This window comes from Dipodomys spectabilis, unplaced genomic scaffold, assembly GCF_019054845.1.
Source record: "Dipodomys spectabilis isolate Male_0828 unplaced genomic scaffold, ASM1905484v1 ptg000440l, whole genome shotgun sequence".
Classification (NCBI taxonomy): Eukaryota; Metazoa; Chordata; class Mammalia; order Rodentia; family Heteromyidae; genus Dipodomys; species Dipodomys spectabilis.
In genome coordinates this window covers 1,477,771-1,499,901 of record NW_024871117.1, presented here as the reverse complement: position 1 = coordinate 1,499,901, position 22,131 = coordinate 1,477,771, and the positions used below count along the sequence as shown (strand labels likewise).

At 34.2% G+C, this 22,131-nt stretch overlaps 1 protein-coding gene across 3 annotated transcripts in view; it reads right to left on the bottom strand.

Moving 5' to 3' along the window:
* The window catches only part of Cdh10 (cadherin 10), an 83,715-nt gene extending 64,685 nt beyond the window's left edge, over positions 1-19,030 (bottom strand). For all 3 annotated transcript variants that reach the window (XM_042668505.1, XM_042668506.1, XM_042668507.1), the window contains exon 1: positions 18,800-19,030. In XM_042668505.1, coding sequence (XP_042524439.1) covers positions 18,800-19,030 — 231 coding nt within the window. The remainder of the gene's footprint in view (positions 1-18,799) is intronic.
* Between the last annotated feature and the right edge of the window lie 3,101 nt (positions 19,031-22,131).

Sequence of the window (22,131 nt, the reverse complement as noted above, 5' to 3'; positions counted from 1 at the left end):
TCTTTCTGATGGAGGTATAGAATTCCATAATGTATATATACCACATTTTCTTGATCCATTCATCTACTGAGGGACATCTGGGTTGGTTCTATATCTTAGCTATGGTAAATAATGCTGCTATAAACATAGTCATGCTGGTAGCTTTAGTGTAGTCTTATTTGTAAACATTTGGGTAAATGCCCAAAAGTGGGATTGCTGGGTCATAGGGGAGCTCTATGTGGAGTCTTTTGAGGAATCTCCATACTGCTTTCCAAAGTGGTTGAACAAGTTTACACTCCCACCAGCAATTCAGTAGGGTTCCCTTCTGTCCACATCCATTTCAGCATCTGTTGTTATTAGAGTTCTTGATTTTTGCCATTCTAACTGGGGTGAGGTGGTATCTCAATGTTGTTCTGATTTGCATTTCTTTTATGGCTAGAGAGGTTGAGCATTTCTTCATGTGTCTATTGGCCATTCTTATTTCCTCTTCAGAGAATTTCTCTTTAGTCTTTAGTCCTCTTATTTATTGGGCAGTTGTTTGAGGATTTGTTGTTGGGGGATTTAATTTTTGGAATTCCAAGTATATTTTAGATATGAGGCAGTTATCCATTGTATGGCTAGTGAAGATCTCCCAATCCATGGGCTTTCTATTGATCTTGCTAGCTATGTCCTTTGCCATGCAGAAGCTCTGCAGCTTCATGCAATCCCATTTGTCCAACCTTTCTTTGATTTGTTTTGTTTCTGGGTCTCTATTAAGAAAATTTTGGCTTGTGCTAAGGAGACCTAGGGTTTCTCCTATTCTGTCCTTCAATGTTTTCAGGGTGTCTGCTTTGTCTCTGAGGTCTTTGATCCATTTGGAGTTGATTCTGGTGCAGGGTGATATATAAGGATCTAGCTTTAGTTTTCTACAAGTTGATTACCAATTTTGCCAGCACCAAAGAAGTGAAGGACCTCTATGATGAAAACTTTAAAAACATGAAAAAAAAAATCAAAATAGAACTTAGAAAGTGGAAAAACCTCCCATGCTCCTGGATTGGAAGGATCAACATCGTGAAAATGGCAATACTTCCCAATGCTATCTACAAATTCAAAATGTGATACCTATCAATATTCCAAACTCATTCCTCAAGGAAATAGAAGATGCAATCCAAAAATTCATATGGAACAATAAAAGACCCCAAATAGCAAAAATAGAAAGAACAGTGCTGGAGGAATATCAATACCAAATTTTAAACTCTACTACAAAGCTGTATTAATCACAAGAGCTTGGTCCTAGCACAAGAAGAGAAGTCAGGGCCAATGAAATAGAATTGAAAATCCACTTTCCTCTTGACCCCATTATACCCCTTTCAAACACCTGCTTTCTGGTGTTTTATTTTATTTTTCTTTTTTTATATTGTGAAAATACTATACAGAGGGGTTACAATTACATGGGCAAGATAATATGTCTGAGTCAAGCAGAAAAGACCAGATAAGTTGATGTTAGGGAAATGAACCCGAAGATATGTATTCAAATGTTTTTTTTTCTTTCATGCGATTGTTTCTAACACATTTATAAGATTTTTCTTTGTTGCTTGTATGACTCTCCCCCACAGTATTATCCCTGCTTTCACTGTATTCGATGTCGGTATAATTTGTGGAGAGGAAGGGGAAAAACAAATCATTTATTTTATTTTTTTCTATAGAATTACACTGTTTGAGGGTTTTTTGTTTTTGTTTTTTTTTGTTTTGTTGTCAGTGATGGGACTTAAACTCTGGACTTGGGCACTGTCGCTGTGCTTTTCAGCTTTAGGTAAGCGCTATACCGCCTGACTCACAGCACCACTTCTGGTTTTCTAGTGGTTTATTGGAGGTAAGAGTCTCTCGGACTTTCTCTCCCAGGCTAGCTTTGAACCATGATCCATAGATCTCAGTCTCCTGAGTAGCTAGGATTACAGGTGTGAGCCATTGGTGCCTGGCTCATGTTTGAGTTCTGGAACCAACTATATTTGAGTTAAGATATTTGTATACATTTACAAGTATTTACTTACACATTTATAAGATAAATCTGACTTTCACAGAAAAGGGAAAAAAAATTTTGGCTCTTTAGGCTCAACTAAGTTCACTTCACATATTTTTATCCAAGTCCTTCCATTTCATTACAAATGATGTAACAGCATTCTCTCTAATGGATGAGCAGAATTCCATTGTGCATTTATAAAACTTTTTCATGACCCATTTGTCCATTGAGGAGACAAATGTGAGCTGATTCCATACATTGGCTATAGTGCTGCAGTAAGCATGGTTGGTAATACATATCATGTGGGATTGAAATGGTAGTCTTTGGGTTTTTGCTATGACTTACTGAGTCAAAGTATTCCTGCCTGATGAATAACTTGTCAGTCATAATCTGTTTTCCAGTCTAACAAGTCAGAATATTGGTACTCTCAGCCTTGTAATCCAGAGAAGCAGTTTCCTTTACATTTCAGGTTATTTTCTCCCACACATAAGGAATAATGGAGGGGCAGCCAATGAAAAGTAAGGACACAGTGGGCGCTGGTGGCTCACACATCCTTTCTATTCAGAGGATCTCAGCTCAAAGCCAGCTCAGGCAGGAAAGTCTGTGAAAATCTTATCTCCAGTTAGTCATCGGTTTTCTGGTGAAAAGTGGTAAAGAGTTAACCTTGAGCACAAAAGCCCAGGGACAGCACCCAGACTCTCAGTTCAAGCCTCCTGGCAAACAAAAATTAATAAATAAGTGAAAAAAAGAAATAATAAATAAATAAAACCCAAAGCAAACTAAGGACGCCTCCTTCTGCATCTCTCCACCACTCATTCTCTCTCTTGTGATACTGATTTTTAAAACACCAGCTACCAGAGTTTTCCTGTACTTAACAATCTAGCACTGGCTCTTAAGCTGGCTGTTTCTATTTAAATATGTCCCCTTGCAGGATATGTACTAAATTTACAGATTTACTAAAAACAGTTTTCAATCATACCTGTTGCCTGTCTCTCAAGAGGCAGACTATTACTGCCAGAGGAGAAATGGGGGAAAAATCACGTTTTTTACTTATACCATAAAGTGATTAAGTATAACAGCAACAAAACAATCAGTATTGAAGATGGGCATACGGAGTTCCTATCTGCACATTTCTTTCGTGAATGGATCTATTTTCCTAGTAAAGTTAAACAATACCCGTCACTAAAAGAACACATACATTAAAAAAAATCATCATTATATATTACTTTGAGGGACTCCAAAACACATAATCTTTGTTCCTAGAGTACAGTCAACAAATAGCTCTCAAAATTGCAATGATCATGATTAGTGATTATTCTTTCTGCGCTCAAAATCCTTTGGTGGCCCTTCAGTGTGCATTTGTCAAAGGACAAATACCAAATTGTACACTCAAGCTGCTGGTTAGCTCTCTGGGACTAATTCACATATTTCATTTACAAACAAAAGACCTTGAAAATACGGCATTGTGTTATGAATGTCATGTCTAAAAAGATTATTTTTTGTCTCTGGCTCAATAGCTTTTAAATTCTTTAATGTGCAATGATCACATCCAAAACATAAAAAAAAACTTAGTATTTGGTTCCTATATTGACTCATGATCATTAGAATCAGAACACAGAGATATAATTTTCATGTACCTGTCCCTTATTGACATTCTAGTAGCATTTTATTTCATTTTTGTATATATAAAATATTTTAGGATATTGATCTTTCATATTTAATCTTCCTACAGGGGGTTATGCCTTCTGCAAATACTCAAGTTTCTCAGTTCTACATTGACATTCAGTCCTCACACTTACTGTCCAGTTAAAGTATGGGTAACTTTCCCATTAAACTGGCTTTTCCTGATGTATTAATGCTTCATAGAAATTTATTTTATGAAATTTTTAGTTTCATATGTGAACTTGGAGTCATCTGCTTTTCAACATTATGACAGAAGTTGACTAAAATCCTGTAAGGGTAAACTTCTTTATATCTTTTTATTTTGAAAGTGTCTCCTATGCAAAATGTCTGATTTAAACATTGACATGTGAAGTATACAAGATGACATTGGACTTCTGTAGTACCACAAGTAAAAGGATTCACAAAAAGCAAAGTGACTGGATAGATCTTAGAATAAACAGAGAAGAGACAGCTCAACCTAAACACAAGTAAGTCAGACAGTATTAGATTATAACCCAAAGCAATGCAAGCACATATGCATATACTAATTAAATAAAATCTGAAATACTTTTGTATATTATTCCTCAAGGTGTTGGAGAATGAGGCAAATTCTTTCATGATTTGCTCTGCATTAGGATCAGATATCTAATAGCACAGTTAGGAGAGTTGCTTGGAGTGGAAAACAGCTTTCAAAGTTGTCATCATCAGTCATAAGCATTGTTGAAGTCACATGCCAGCACCATGACATGATGCATTGACAATGGACTCCATCTTGTGTTCTTTCCCTTCATAGCCTAGCACTGCACTCTGATATATCTGTGCAGTCTATATAGAAATCAGAAATATGCTAAATGAGGTATTTTTGACAAAGCATCTGATGTTTGCATATTAACATTATGAAAGCAAGTTCTCTAAGTAAAGGAGCCCAATCCCATGAAGACAAAGACAAATGCAGTGTATTCTTTAGGCAGGAATGTCCTCAGAGAGAAGTTGCATACTTTCTTGGACAGAAAGGATATGGGAAGATAGAGTGCAACGTGCAATGTGCATGGCTTAATGAATAAAATCCACATCTTGGCCTATGACATGTGACAGATGCATTATGGTAATTTCAGTGGTCACTTTAGAGGAAACTGAATGTGGGGTGTAGAAGAGTTTTCTGTACTTCCATTACACCTTTCATGTAAGACAAAAACTGTTATGAAATAGGTCATGTTTCAAAGTCACTTTGGGATTATTTTCTGGGCTGTTATGTGTTGGACATGTACAATTTAATACAATTTGAGAATGCAGTTTACAGCAACAATAAGACAAAAGGATATTTTAAGGTAACTTTCTACTCATTAAAGAAAATAAGTCAATAGCTCAAATTTTCCTACAACCAATCCGGAATGTTATGTTATGTTTAGTGAATCCTGTCTAACTTTCATGGAAATAATTCTATTTCTCAACATTTCTTTAATAGAATAAAATAATGCAGTGATATTGCCTGGAAGATAATTTTATGCAATCAATATAAATTGATATCTAAATCTAATAGAAATAACTAAAGAAAAAATGTGCAGGTTGTTAGCTTATATAACAGATGGATTTTTTTCTTATAAAAATCAAACATTTAAAAATATAAAAAAAGAATAAATATTAAACATGTGTAATAATCAATGTGGGTCTTTTTCATAAAATGTAATGTTTAAATTTCAAATATGAGAATCTAAGGCAATCTGTCAGATTAATTTATTAAAGGGGAAAATCAACAATCCAATAGGTGCATGAATGTATTTAGAAATGTATCACTTTTATTTATGAGTACAAATAGTAAGGAACTAAGGAAAAAATACTGATTCTGATACAAATGTCTTAAAACAATTTTTATAACACAATAATAACACATTAAACATTTTTTTGTAATCAATAAAAACCAAGATTTATTGCCTTGTTATTGTTTTTGTTTTCTTGTCTTTTTGTCTTGTCTGTGGGAGATAGAGAGGGACACAGAAATTTGGGTCAAAGGGTGGACAAATGCAGCAGTGGTACTCACTATGTGGAAAATGAACTATACAATTTATGAATGGGGAAAGGCGGGAAAAACACAGACAAAGAGAGAAGGGATGATATTTAAAAAAATAAATGCACTCTTTATCTGATTTATGTAACTCTAACCCCCTCTGTACATCACTTTTATAATAACAAAATTGTGTGAAAGGAAACAAATTCCTATTATTTCTATAATATATTTTGTTCAATATCGAGTTGGAATTTAATCAATAATGAAAACCTAAAGAGACATTTTTATCTTTGGATTACTTTAATATTTTCCCCTGCCAAGTGAAGCTCTGTTGGATATATTTGTTCATCACTAGTCAGACATGCATGTGTTGGTCCCATGTGCTTTCTCCAGTTTCTCTCTGCATTTCCTTTTAAATCTAATACATTAAGAGTTATTTATCTACCTATCACTGAAATTAGAACCATGACATCTATCTGTCACCTCTTCAACTAGCCAGCAAGCTCAAAATTCTCATTTTACTTTAGGAAAACTTGACCTTCTACATTAGCTAAATCATTTGTACCAGTCTCCTAACAAACTGCTGGCTCACAGAGTTAGTTGTGTTGAATATTAATTCTTATTTTTCATTTGATGCTTTTACTGCTTTTCTCCCATAACCTCTGTCCAGACATCCAGGACAATTAACATTAGTTACCTTTCAAAATAGATACATTTACTGTATGCATCTACATTTCTTTTATTTTTTACTGATTCTAAAACTCAAATTATGTATGCTGATGATTTTCATGAGGAGCCAGTTTAGAACTCAAGTCATATTATGTGACTAGACTGATACTGAAATCTGCTCCTTCCCCTCTCATTTCAACATTCCAAATGAAAATGAATCTGTATTTCCTGTTTCTCAGCCCAGAATCCTTGAAGTCATGTACAACATTCTCTAACACTTCATAGGTCACATATGAGAAACTTCTATTGTGTTTCCTTAGAACGTGGAGCTAGGATAAGAATTTCAAAATGTAAGGATATTGTCAGTCTTTTACTAATAATTCTGGAATTTTTTTTGCACCAAGGCAAAGTTAGAATCAACACACACACACACACACACACACACACACACACACACACACACACAAATTGAATTTCTGTTGTTGCTGTAATGTTACTAAACAGTAAATAAAAATAATATGAATGAATTTTCTTGTATTTCTGGCAGTCAGATGGTATTAAATAGCTTTAAGGGAAACTTCTTCCTTGAATTTTCCAGCTGTCTGTGTACCTGCAGGCCTGTCTTCTTCATATTTGGCATTTGGCTTCTCTGCTCATCTTCTGGAAGCATCCCTTCAGCCTCTGGCTCTTCTATCACATCTATTTTTTTTTTTCTGAATGTGACTGACTGGCTTCACTGTTTTAGGGTCCTGTGTGATTACAGCGAGATTGTCTGTGTAATCCGAAATAATCCCTCCACATCAGGGGTCTTAATTTAATCACATCTGCATAATCTCCTTTGTCACTTAAATAGTTACATCCACAAGTCTGAAGATTAGAGCCTGGACAATTTTGAGAGCCATTATTTTGTCTATGACACCAGACAGGATCTGGGTCTCCTTTGTTCTCATCCTCCCCCACAGCCTCCTGCTTGTTCCTTTTGCTCCTCCAGACAACAACTAAACCCTTCAATGGTTCGAGGAAATCAATGTATCTAAGCTAGCACCAGCCAAAACATGCAATTACATTCTAGCAGGACCATTTTCTGTCATGGTGTAATTTTAATTCTGAGCTAGGATTTAACCTTTGAATTTAAAGTTCTACATGTAATAATTTCATGCAGCTCTCTCTCTCTCTCTCTCTCTCTCTTTCATACACACACACACACACACACACACACACACACACACACACACACACCTTTGTTAAGTATGAATAAGTAAAACCATTTTGCTAAGGGGCAGGAGGTTGTAATTTCCATATGGCTCCTTATAGTCTTCCATTCCATATTGTTCCTGTTATGGAATGGAGCTCTAAGGGAGACACAATTTCTCCAGGGACATTTCTGCTTCTTTCCTCAATTATAGCTTTTGCACCAGAAAATGTTCATGCTCTTCTTTATTTTAATTTCTAATTATTTTAATTATCTATTTTTAATTTGAATCACCAGGCACCAAGATTGAAAGCAGAGTAATAAAAACAGAAATTATAAAATTAAATATAAGACTAAATATGTGGGCTAAATAGTATGTTTTTTTTAAAAATGGGTGTAGAAATTTATAACAGGTGAATAATTTAGTTACCAAAATTTTTAATATAGTAATTTTATTCATGCTTTCATTTGAGGTAATCTGATTTTGAATATGTGGACACATGAAAAATATGAGAAATTGACAGACATATAAATAATATCCCACTTCCTTTTTTATATTTTGTCAGTCATTGGACTTAAACTCATGTCTTGGCACTATCGCTTAGCTCCTTTTGCTCAAGACTAGCGCTCTACTACTCTAAGCCAACATTCTGCTTCTGATTTTCTGGTGGTTAGTAGGACATAAGAATCTCACAAACTTTCCTGCCAAGGCTCTCTTTGAACCATGATCCTCAGGTCTCAGACTCCTGAGTAGCTAGGATTATAGGCATAAGCCTCGGGCACCTGGCTTCTTTTAAGTTACACAGAACATCATTCTTCAGTTCCTAAGGATACAGTTTAATTAAGCATTTAATTAGATATTGTTTCCTAGTGAGAAAAATGAAAGGCTCTGAGATATATATTAAGATATTAATTATTAAAAATAACTTTACTATTTGTGAATATATGCTATAGATAGATTATATTATGGTGTCTGTATAGATTTATGAGATTTTTTATTTATAGAAACTCCACTTGGATTTTTGGTAAAATATATTAAACTCAATTTTTAAATAATCTTAATTCTTCATTGAATACTTATTTCTATTTACAAAGTTAAGTACTTGAAAACCTACTGGCTCAATTGTAGGTTTAAATACTTCATGTGAAATTAAACATTTACATTCTGTAGTTAAATTTTTCTGCTTTATTTATAGGACAAAAACATTTCTTTGAGTCATTTCCAAGCTTATCAAACTCTTCCATATGTATCTACTTATAGTAGCAATCAAAACTTTCATAAGCATTTTTGAATTTATAAAAGTGACATACTTATCTCTCACCTAGATCACATTCCAATTAAATTCTAGTAAACTAAAAGAGATATAAGGAATTTTAAAAACGCTTTATGAGTAATTGAAGCAATGGGAAACTATTTCTGGTTGGAGAAAATAAGGAAATAGTGAATACAAAGATCAGTATACAAAGTATAATTGTGATGTGAAAGAAAATGACAAAACTCCTCCGTTGAGCAGTCAGAGATTAAAAGAAGAGTACGGGACATCTGCCGTACTAGCTCCTAGGGTATCTTTAGTATACAAAATGAAGTACAATATATTTTGTAGAAAGTAGGTGTTTTTTTAAGTGCATCCTGCAACTTGATAATATTCATGTATGAACAATCTTAAAAACTCATAGGCTGTTTCATTTCATGTAACAGCGCAGCAAACTTGTAATCACTATTACATGCAAGAATTTGGAAGCTTTTTGTGGATGCTGATAATATAGACTGCCCTATATTTAATGTCACTTACCTATCTTTAGATATTTGTTATTTATTTTATTTGAAAAATGAATTATGTTTATTTATGGTAATTTTTTTCCTTTTTTTGTCAGTTATGGGGCTTGAACTCGGGGCCTGGGCACTGCTCCTCAACTCTTCAGCTTAAAACTAGCGCTCTACCACTTGAAGCTCAGCACCAGTTCCGGTTTTCTGGTAGTTAATTGGCCACCAGAGTCTCATGGACTTTTCTGCCTGGGCTAGCTTGAACTGTGATCCTCAGATCTAGGCCTCTTGAGTAGCTAGGATTACAGGTATGATCTACCGGCACCTGCCCTTTTTAAACGGATAGTGGGGAGGGTCTTAAATTTATTTTATTTTGTATTCAAGAATGTAAAGTTATTTATACATTGAAATTTCAGATTTGGGGGGAACAGCACTGAAATTTGTCTTAGGACTTCATACTTGCCAGGCAATTTCTCCAGTGCCTGATCTACTTCTCTATCACTTTTGCTCTGATTATTTATTTATTTATTTTTAATTTATTTTCTTGTAAAGATGCTGTACAGAGAGGTTACTGTTATATCAGTAATGTAATGAGTTCATTTCTTGTTCAACATTGTTACCCCAATCTTTGCTTTTCTCCTACTATCCCTTCCCTCCTCTACCTCCCCTATTCCCCTACTCTTCCCCCCAAATTTGTAAGGTTCATTTCCAACATAGTGTCTTGTGAGTCTCATTGTTGTAATGGGTAATCCTGTGTCCTTGTTTCAGCATTTTGTTATTCCCCTTCTCCTCCCCAAATTAAATAAAGGTATATACAAGATACAGGGCTCCAAAATCAAATACAGTGACAAAGGGATATAGCATAGGAGGAAGAACATACAAAAGAAACAAAAGAAAAATCACATAATAAATTAAAACCAACAACAAAGAAAAATCTCTTGTGTCCATTTCACTTAGCATCATCTTATATGGTCATATGTACGTATCTTCTGACCTTTTCTGCTCATCTGATAATATTATCCTAGTCATACATTAATTATTGCAAATAAAGGAAACCATGGGAAAATATGACCTATATTTCTTTGGGTCTGGCTTAGTTCACTTAATATTTTTTCCAAGTCTTTCCATTCCTAACAAATGGGGCAATATCATTTTTTTCTAATGGAAGCATAGAATTCCATAGTGTGTGTGTATGTGTGTGTGTGTGTCACATTTTCTTTAAACCACTATCTCAGCCTCTTGAGTAGCTAAAATTATAGGTGTGAGCCACCAGCATCTGGCTTCTTTTTCTTTTTTTTTTTTTAATCATAAAATGTGGGATGAAAAATTGTAACTATGGACTCTTGGTCCACATCAGGGTGAAAGAACTTTTCTACTGAAGAATCTTCTAGCAGTCTTTCAGTTTGAAACTTTATATGTAAGATTTTTAGCTACTTGGAGTTCTTTTATGGAGTAAGATAAGACCCAGTTCATGTGCATATATCTATTGGTTTCAATATTTATTGACAACACTATTTTTTTCTGCAATATGTGTTATTGGTACTTGTTTCAAATATTAGTTGGACATAAATTTGTGAATTTATATCCAGGTTTAACTTCTCCAGTATGTCTATCATTATGTCATTAATGCTATATTGATTACTGAATATCAATATTTACTGAATAAGTATAGTGTTTCATGTCTTTATAGTTGTTTCTTTTTCTTTCTTTTGCTACCTCTCAAGATCACTTTGTCTATTGGAGTTATTTTGTGGTTTTGTATGAATTTTTAGAAATTTCTTTTTTTTTCTTTCTTATCTATTTCTTTCTAGTTTTCTTTCTTAGAACTTTAGTAAGGCTTAGATTCATCCATATATGTATTTTAGCAATATAAATTCTTAGAATCATATGCATATTATGTATTTCCCTTTGTTTATGTCATCAATATTTTTCCTCAATGTTTCCTTTTTTTCCAAATACAAAGGTTTCATCTCCTTGGTTAAATATCACTGAAAAGAGTTCATTTTGATGAACTTCTTGTGAGTGAGACTGATTTCTTAGTTTCTTTTTCAGATACTTCATTGGCAACATGAGGAAAAATACTGATTAGAATGTCTTGGATTTGTACTTTAGTGCTTCATTGATTTATCCAGCAGTACTCTACTGGACTCCTTCACCTTTTCTCAATATTAGTTTTTTCTTTAATATTAAAATACTTATTCCCTGTTACTGAAATTTGAATTTAGAGCCTTACATTTAGTCCCGCTTGCTTAATCAGCTGATGGTCTAACATGTGAGTCAGGCCTTCCCTGGTTAATTTGAATATGGAGTCCCATGAATTTTTTGTCTGGGTTGGCTTTGATCTATGATCCTCTACATCTTATCCAGCTAAGAATATAGGATTACAGATATGAGCCACATCGTTCTCTTTTTTTTTTTTTTTTTTGGTGTTTTTGTTGGTTTGTTTTGGTTTTTTGTTTGGGGTTTATTTATTTACAAATCTACTTTTTTAAATGATGAGATTAAGCCCTTATATCTTTTGTTTCTAAAGTGTGCTCTCCTGAATGATGATTAAGTTTAAAATGTCTGGTTTTAAATGTCTTTTATTTAGTTTTTTTATCTTATTCCTCCAGCTCTAACATCCAAAAGTTGTTGAGCAAAACTAGTGAGGTGCTAGTGAGCAAAACTAGAAGTGGTGCTATGGCTCAAGTGGTAGAGCACTCACCTTGAGCTGAAGAGCTCAGGGAAAGGGAAAGCGCTCAGGCCCAGAGTTCAAGCCCCACTAGTGAGGGACAGGATTCTTAATTTTTCATAATTTTACAGGAAAATCGTCGTCTTCACTGTTCAGTATGTTGTTAAGTAAGACATTATAATACAAGGCTTTAGTTTGTTGAGTCATATTCCTTCTTTACCAAAAATTGTATTCAGAGTTTTGAATGAAAGGATATTGAATTTTCTCAAATTTTTGCTCTGTATCAATTCCAATGGTCATATGAATTTAGTTTTTAACTTTGTTAACCTGACAGATCACCTATATTGATCTGAATAAATTTAATGATCCTTGCAACTCAAAGACAATTCCTATTTAACCATGGTGTTTAATAATTTAATTATTTTTTTATTTTGAAAATACTGTACAGAGGGGTTACAATTACATGGGCAAGATAATGAGTACATTTCTTATCAAGCATTGTAGCCTCCTCCTTTGTTTCCCCTTCCCATCCCATCCACCTCTCCACTCACCCAACCCTCCCCCCCCCACTACCCTTCCCCCCCCCCCCCACGGCCCCTCAGTAGATGAATGGATCAAGACAATGTGGTATATATACACAATGGAATTCTATGCCTCCATCAGAAATAATGACATTGCCCCATTTGTTAGGAAATGGAAAGACTTGGAAAAAATTATATTAAGTGAAGTAAGCCAGGCCCAAAGAAACATAGGTCCCATGGTTTCCCTTATTTGCAATAACTAGTATATGTCTGAGTCAAGCAGAAAAGGTCAGTTAATTTGATGTTAGGGAAATGAACCCTAAGATATGTATTCAAATGTTTTTTTTTCTTTCATGCAATTGTTTCTAACACATTTATAAGATTATTTCTTTGTTGCTTTGTATGTCCCTCACCCACGGTATAACCCTGCTTTCACTGTAATTTAATTATTTTTATAGTCTTCTATAATCTTCATATTTGTAAGGATATTGACAGGCAATACTATTTTGGGGTAATATCTTTGTCTAACTTTGGTTAAGGATAAATCTGATCTCTTAGACTGAAAGTGCCCCTTATATTTCAGTTATTTGCAAGAAATTATGAAATTCTCTTGTGAAGCCATCTGCTTCTAGACTTTCCTTGATGAGATTTTAAATTCCATTTACTATATGTTTTACTCTATTTACTATTCTGTTTTATTTTATTTTGCCAGGACAGGAGCATGTACTAAGAGGACTCCATAATCACTTGGCTTTCTTGTTTATGGTTGGCTCTCTACCTCTTCAGCCTGGCTTCAACCTAGATTTTTCTGCTTAATTGGAGATAAAGTCACATGGACTTTTTGGCCTAGACTGGTTTAAAAATTTGATCCTCCAGATCTCAGTCTCCTATATAGTTAGGATTACAGGACTATTCTTCTGTCACTCAGTGATGTTTTTAAATTTTATTATCTTTCTTATATTGGTCTTTTTGATTCTGCCATAGTAGATTATATGGATATTTGTATTTCCTCTAGGATATCCAATTCATTGTGTTATATACTTCTATGGTATTTTTATCTGACCTTTTTCATATCTGTGTTGTTAGTGGTTATAATATTTTCCTTTTGTTTCTAGACTTATTTATTTCAACTATTTATCATTTTCTTACTTATCTTTCAATAAAAACCAGATCTTAGTGCTGTTGATATTTTTTTATTGTCCTCTATTCTTTTTTACATTTCTTTCTTCTCTTAGCTTTACTAGTTTCTTTTTTCTTCTGCTTTGGTGTTTAATTTGTTCTTTATTTAATTTCCTTGAAACGTACAGCTACAAATTTGACACCTTTCTTTTTTTGTTAAAGGCATTCAATACTACAAATTTCCTACTATGAATTGCACTTGCTGCATCACATAAATTTTGGTAAGTTTCCATTTTAATTTACACAACACAGTTTTTAATTTCTTTGGTTTAGTCCAAAACATTATTGGGGCAGATAATTTCAATTTCCATGTATTTGTGAGTTTTCCAAAATTCATACTCATTGAATTGTGGTTTCATTCCATCAAAGTCAGAAAAAGATACTGGAAAGACTTCAAATGTCTTAAGATTCTTAAGCTTGTTTTTCTGGTATAGTATATTTTCTTTCCAAGGTGATACTCCAACAAGATGCTAAATATTAGCAAACGGCAATTATGTTTCTGGTCAGTGGAATGTTCTTGATGTACCTAGTATGTCTATTTATTCTATAGTGTTATTCCCTGTCTACTGCCCTTTTTTTTTTTTTTTTTGTCGGCTTGGACTCTGGGCATGGGTGCTGTCCTGAAGCTTGTCAGCTCAAGGCTAGCACTCTACAACTTGATCCACAACACCACTTCTGGTTTTCTGATGATTAATTGGAGATAAGAGTCTCTTGGCCTTTCCTGCCTGGCCTGACTTTGAACCTCGATCTTCAGATCTCAGCTTCCTGAGTAGCTAGGATTACAGGCATGAGCCACCGTTGCCTGGCTGTCCACTGCCTTTTTAATGAAGACCATAGTTTGAAAATATCCTTGGCAAAAAGTTAGTAAGAGGACATCTCAATAAGTAAGCCATGCATGTTAGAATGTGTCTAGTTACTCAGAAGTTTGAAGTACATCACACCAGTCAACCTTGGGGATGATTTATCTAGAAATGAACCTAAACCAAAGAGGGTGGAGGGATTACTCAAAAATAAGCTAAAAGAATGAGGTAATTTTAGTTTGAAGTAGTCACAAAATGAATGTGGTAGAATGATGTAGAGGACATTGGCAGAGACTTTTTAGACTCAATGCTTAAAAATATCTTTCTGACCAGAGGATATTTAGATGAAAAGAAACAGTACCTAAAAGGTCTTCCTGATCATCATTCACAGAGGTGTTTGGAGACCTCAAGTTTACAAAGGATGACAGAGAGTCTAGAAACATTATAAGCCTAAGGCCTAGGAGTGGTGATGGATTTTTGTAGAGGGCTAAGTTTAGAAAGGCAAACCCTACTGAACATTCCCACGGAAAAGAGTATGATGATAATTGAGAAAAGCTTCATAAATAAGAATTTAAGAAGAATAGTGAACTGCTTACCAAAGGGGTGGGGGGGGGTGAGGAGGAAGAAACTATGGCAACTGAGGAGGTCCAGGACAGGGCTCCTCCATCCTACACTATTGACCTTCACAGAATCGTTTTCTGAGGGTGCATCTCACCATGTTGGGAAGTCCAGCAGACTCTTTGCCAGAGTTAACCAGAAGCTAGGAGCACATTGGCATGCACACTAAATTATCAAAGAACAAAGTCCAGCTGAGAAGGAAAAAAGTCAACTGTTCTCTCATACAGATGTCAGAGATAGATAGACAGACAGACAGACAGATTTAAGTTAATTAGTAAAAAGTAACATTTGTAAGATTCAGATACGATGGTGAACCCGTTTGGTTAATTAACCTGTAGTAAGACAAAATGACATTAGAAAATTGAAAGTTATCTGGATAGGGAATTTTAGCAGTGGGAAGAAAGGGATAGAACAGAGAGTGCTGAGGGTAAGTGTTGTCATAAGAATCATATATACAGGGACACAAGGGAGCAAGGACAATGGTTGAGATGGGCTGGAGAAGAGAAAATAGGGAGGAAAGGGGAGAATGAAAGGGGTGATACTGATCAAGATGCACTGTATCTATAAATAGACATGTAAAAATGTAACAATCTTGTACAACTAATTGATGCTAATAAAAATTAAATGAAATAGAACAAGAGACAAAAGGATTCCAGGAACAGAGTGCTAAAATTATCCCACAGACCACCCAGTCATCTAGGTTATTTGAGCTCATGATAGTCATTAAGAAAATGTAATAAAAAGTTCAGATTTGTGATGAATTGTCAAAAAGAACTCTTTCTGGATATCTTTAAGCTTGTAATTCTTTATGATCCCAAAGGTCTTAACAAAAAATTATTTTTTAAAAATTCACTAATGTTCTTTCCTCTGTCTCTGTCTGTGTCTCTCTTTCTTTCCCTTTTCCATTTATTTTCCTCTGTCTCTGTCTCTCTCTTTCCCTTTTCCATTTCTTATTTTCCTCTGTCTCTGTCTCTCTCTTTCCCTTTTCCATTTCTTATTTTCTTTCACAAATGAGTACAAAACACACTTTACATTAACACTATTTTAATGATATTTAATTCCATCTTACAATAATAATGCTATTTTAAAATATATAAACTAGCATAATCAGATGAGGAAATGAAGGCCAAATGAGGGGAGTTAACTATTGAACGAGGAAGAATATGGGAGGTAATTTTGCATACCAAGCTTTCTGTAACTGTTAGAATGCTACTAAGTTCCCTTCAACTTTGTTATCATTATAATAATTCAATATATTCACTTAGAACTTGGTGGCCAAATGATATTTTTTCTTTTTCTCCATGCATGTAAATTTTTTAGCTTTCTTACTGCCCCAAATACGGGAATGTTAGTCCCGATACTGATTCCTATTCTGAACTCCCTAAACATGCTCACTATAGTAGATGCCTGTCACTGTCTTCTCCTACACCTATGAAAGAGAACATATAAACAACTACTTTAAATCAACCTAGAGATACTGAAACACTTAGAGCAAGTGTCACATTGCTCCTATCCTTCAGGAAGTAAAATTGAAAAAGTGAGTTCTTAAATTTATTACATAGCCTTTATGTAATAAATTTGCTACAAATAGTATAATATAATCTGGTTTTTTACAGATAGTGTAAAAGAGAATGTTTACTAGATTTTAGGGTTTTATACCACATAAAATATTTTAAAAGATCACCTTATAATTTTGTTAAATGTACACTTATTAAAACATTTTATATTTAATTTTGATTTTTAGTGCACCCATATATATGGGTGTGTGTACATACATATATATATGGTTTTAAATTGAAGAAAAAATGAATGTAATATAAATAATATTTAATAAATATACTGTAGACAAAAATATTTGCATATATTCCTTAAGACCTACATAGATAGAAGTGTTTATATAGGTAGATGGGGAGGGAGAACTATCGCTAGATGTTAGATAGATAGATAGATAGATAGATAGATAGATAGATAGATGGCAGATAGAGAGGTAGATAGATGGAGATAGAGACATATAGTTAATTTTACGAATCACAGGATCCTCAACACAGTTAAAACACAGACAAAAAATCAGGCCTGTGGTCGGTGAATACTCTGAGTTACCATACTACTGAATGTGCATTCACCTTGTAGTTCAGCATAAAATGTGTAAGAACAACAAACACATTCATAAAGTTATTAATTTTTTCAGCTTTCTTTGCATATAATAGCATGTTAGTGAGGATTAAGTTTGATCTCCAAATTATTGATATGCATATATCATGACTACTAACCAGCCTTCATTATTTCCAGTGATTTAAAATTCTACACTAGTTTTCACTGCAAGAGAGCCAAGTAGCACCAGATGTCTGACTAAAGTTAATTTACTCAACCAAGTAGTCTAAATTCTGTTCCAAGACCTACAGACAAAAGGAGGTAGGATGCACAGTGTTTGATTTCAAGGTATTGGTTTCTATGGGATTGAAAAACTTAAAGAAAGTAAGTAGTAGATCGAGTATCACAAGAATGTATATCATATATAATATTAAATCAACTTTCCAACTTTTATTAAATGTTCATTGAAGGCTAGGTGAAGGTAAACAGATGCAAAGAAACATAGTTAGAACCAAATATAAACATGGTTTTCATGACTCAGATTATATTTTTACATCATTGGTGTCATAACCTCAAAGCTATTATAGGATCCATAAACTTTACCTCTACATTGGTCTTGAGAATTCAATCAATAAGACTTGTGATGAGTCTTCTATGTGTGGCTGAATGCTCAGATCACTTACATTGCTTCTTTCCTTCTCACCCTAGTCAGCAGTACTACCATTGTGGCAATAAAGACGGAAATAATTGGAGTATATTAAGACATATCAAGTTGTTCCAATAAAAATATATTCTCTCAGAAATAGGGTTTTTTTCTTAAAAGATAAATCTTAGTACACATTTAATAGAAGCAGGGCTCTTTGCTTCCAAGTTTATACACCAATAATCAATTTGTTTTTATCTGCTAGAAACATTATACAGTTTTCGGCTCTGTAAATGACTTTAAAAAATGTGGAATACACTCATATAAATAAGCAGTACTCATATTCTTTGGACATATAATTTGCTTTCCATTTTGTAGAATATTAAACATCTGTGATAATACATTGCATTTTCTTAATTGAAGTCAATGCCAATTGAATATAAATGTGTATATGCATGCACATATGTGTGTGAATATAATTGCTCTTCTAAATAACTGTAGCACTATATTATCTTCATTACTTTTTATCTATGAGTTTCAAAGCTTTAATTCCGCTGCTCCCTAATCCATAGTTGTTGGGCAGGATAAATTCTATCAAACAAGTTTGTATATTACATTCATTTCCTATTTTCTCAAACATAATCCATACATTAAAAAACATTTTTGGAGGGCTGGGAAGGTGGCTTAGTGGTAGAGCTCTTGCCTTGCATGCATGAGGCCCTGGGTTCGATTCCTCAGCACCACATAAGCAGGGAAAAAAAAGCCGGAAGTGGTGCTGTGGCTCAAGTGGTAGCGTGCTAGCCTTGAGCTGAAGAGCTGAGGATAGTGCCCAGGCCCAGAGTTCAGGCCCCATGACCGAACCCAAAAAACAAACAAAAAAAAACCCAAAAAACATTTTTTTGAGAATCAAATTTCTTAAGAATCACCATTTTGAAGCTTTCCACGTTCCTTAAAAAGACACATAGAGTAAGAATGGACATGTGTAACATCTCAGAATGGACTTACTTTGCCTACGTATTGATAATCAGATCCTGTGTATTCCTCCAGCAAGAAAAACTGGTTCCACATCCACCCACGCTTCTGACGATGCAGGATTTTCCCATCACTCCTTGGTACTGAGGCCCCTACAATCCTTTGTTGGGGCACAGGAGTCCTTTTGAAGGTTATCTCTGGAGAACAGGGATGTGGCAAACACACCCAGAGTAGTGCCAGTCTTAACAATTGATATATTCTCATAGTTCACTTGCTGCCAAGGCCCAGGGCGGAAGGAAGAGAGAGAAAGCAGTCCTGTTGTGCTGGGTTGTATTTCACTGTATTTCAACTGGCTTCCAGCATTTCATCAATGATTTGCACATGTTTCTTCAAGGCTTCAAACAAACAAATAAAAAAAGTCAGTTGTCAATATGGTGGCTCTTAGTTGTCACTTTAAATTTAAAATGACAGTGGTTTATTAATAATAGATACTGAAATGCTTATTTTCTCTTAGTTCACAAAATACTGGTAAGCTGTGAGAAATACTATTTATCTGGCAAAATGTCAAAAACTGAGGAAACGATGATTCTGAAGATTTTCTTTCAAACATTTCATGTGTATTCCTATACTATGTGATTAATTTAGCATGCCTTGATTCTTTCTGCAGGCTTATAAAGAAAGAGGATTCATTGCTTGTTCATTATTGTACTCCTGATACTCCATTACCATATTACAGGTAATTTCCACACAAGACAGAAATCAAAAACAGCAATAATAATAATAATAATGAATAACAAAAAGCTTTCCATTTCTTGGAGGTTATGTTGATAACTGTCATTTTATATGATAATATGCATATAGCTATTAGGCCTTTGTGATCCCATCTTTAGAATATGCTCTTTTGGTTTCACTGGGTAAATGCTTAGAATCTTGTTTAACATATCATGTCCAAGTATATATTTTTTGTCTTTTACCATCCTTTGTGTTTACTTGTAGATAATTACTACAAATAAGGAAAAACATGCAACTTATATTTCTCTGGGTCTGGCTTACTTTACTTAATCATTTTATCCAAGTCCTCCAATTTCCTTACAAATGGGGCAATATCATTCATTCTGATGCACGCATAGAATTTGATTGTGTGTGTGTGTGTGTGTGTGTGTGTGTATCACATTTTCATTTGCTGATTCACCTTGAGGGGCATCTGGCTTGATTAATGTATAACTTTAAATATTTGTTTTCATTTATCCTATTTTGCAACATTTTGCTTAAAATTTTGTATGGAGTTTAAAATTTTAATAACATATTTCATTTCTAGAAATAATAAGTGTTATAAATCCAAAGCTCTGGATTTCACTCCTTTGTATGAGGACATATTCTAGGTAAGCTAACATTTACATGTATGCTGTCATCTACAATTAGCTGGTAGCAGTCTGTTTACTTTTTTGTTTTGTTACCAAAAAAATTGAAGGTTAATGATACTGTGCTTTAGGAATAAGATTAATGGGAAAGCAATATTTCCCTGGAGTGTATCATATAAAAACACGATCCTCATAGCACATTAAGTTCTACAGCATGATAGAGCTACATTCCATTCAAATATGTCATATAATACTCTACTCAAATATGTCATATAATACTCTACTCGGAGCTTAGCAATTTTCTGATGCACAAAACAATTTTATGTCCCAAAGTGCTGACTTTACAGACATTCAGATTGATTATACTCTAAGCAAAAAGGAATGTCTGTGTTATTCGATATCAGAAAGGGCAGGACAGTATCTGCAGATATATACATTTTTCTTAAAAGTAGGAAGTTTGTGCAAAAAAAGTGTTCACTTATTTAGAATTCAAAAATTTATTCTTCAGTTTTCTTTTTTCTACTTGAATTACTATATATTTTTATTTTTTAGTTTAGTTTAATTTTTATCTTTAAGCGGTTGTACAAAGGTATTGCCATTCAACAGAATAGTATATAATACATTGAATTCCATTTCTTTCCACTTTCTCCCTCAACCACACATTATAAAATTCAATTCATGGTCTACAAATAAGTGTTAATTAAAAAATTAACAATTAAAGTTTATAAATTTACACTGCAACATTCTCCTCCTCAATTTTTAGTCTTTTTTTTTTAGTGGTTAGTGCTTATATTCTTCATAGATACCAATTTCAAATACAATTATCATATTACCCATACTGTTAAAAGACAGTTACCAATATCTGGTGAAAGAATACGTGGACATAAGGAGGGTAGATTTTCATTATTATTCTTTCCATTGCTTAATGATAATATTTCTGTTTATATTTTTGTAAAATCAATCCTATATAATCCTAATTTGCATGATGTTTGAATCTTAGTGAATAAAGTTGGATAGTATATATAAGGGTGTCAACAAATGGTAGTGATACTAAGATTTGAGTTCATAGCCTTGTATTGGCTATAGCAAAATCCCAGGTCATTTTACACACACACACACACACACACACACACACACACACACACACACACGTCATGATTGACATCTTCATAACCAAATTGTTTTTATTTCACAATTTGTACACAAGAGATAATTTATCTATAGAAAAATAAATGCATTTCATATATTTTATGATACATATATGAATTATAGCAGATATATTACACATATTGCCCTGAATAAGGGACATTTTGTCTTATACATTTTTTTGGGGGGGTCCAGTTGTGGGGCCTGAACTCTGAGCCTGAGCGCTGTCCCTCAGCTCTTCAGCTCAAGGCTAGCGCTCTACCAGCTCTACCACTTGAGCCACAGCGCCACTTCCGGCTTTTTTTCTTTTTGCTTATGTGGTGCTGAGGAATCGAACCCAGGACCTCAGGCATGCAAGGCAAGCGCTCTACCACTGAGCCAACTTCCCAGCCCTGTCTTATACATTTTTTTCTTCTCCTTTTTAAATTTTATTTTATTGTAAATATGTTGCACAGAGGGGTTACAGTTTATTTTATTATATTTTTCAAAAGTATGATTTAGAAACAATTTTGAAATTATTACTTAGAATTATAATAATTATTTAGAATTATTTAGAAATGATTTGCAAAGAATGGTAAGATTACTGCCAGACACGGTATCACGCAGCTATAAGCAAGCTAATAAGAACCTGAAGATTCGATGATGACTCGAGTTCAGCTTGGGTAAAAAAACTGGGAGCAGGGCTGGGAAGGTGGCTCAGTGGTAGAGCGCTTGCCTTGCATGCATGAGGCCCTGGGTTCGATTCCTCAGCACCACATAAGCAAAAAGAAAAAAGCCGGAAGTGGCGCTGTGGCTCAAGTGGTAGAGCGCTAGCCTTGAGCTGAAGAGCTGAGGGACAGTGCCCATGCCCAGAGTTCA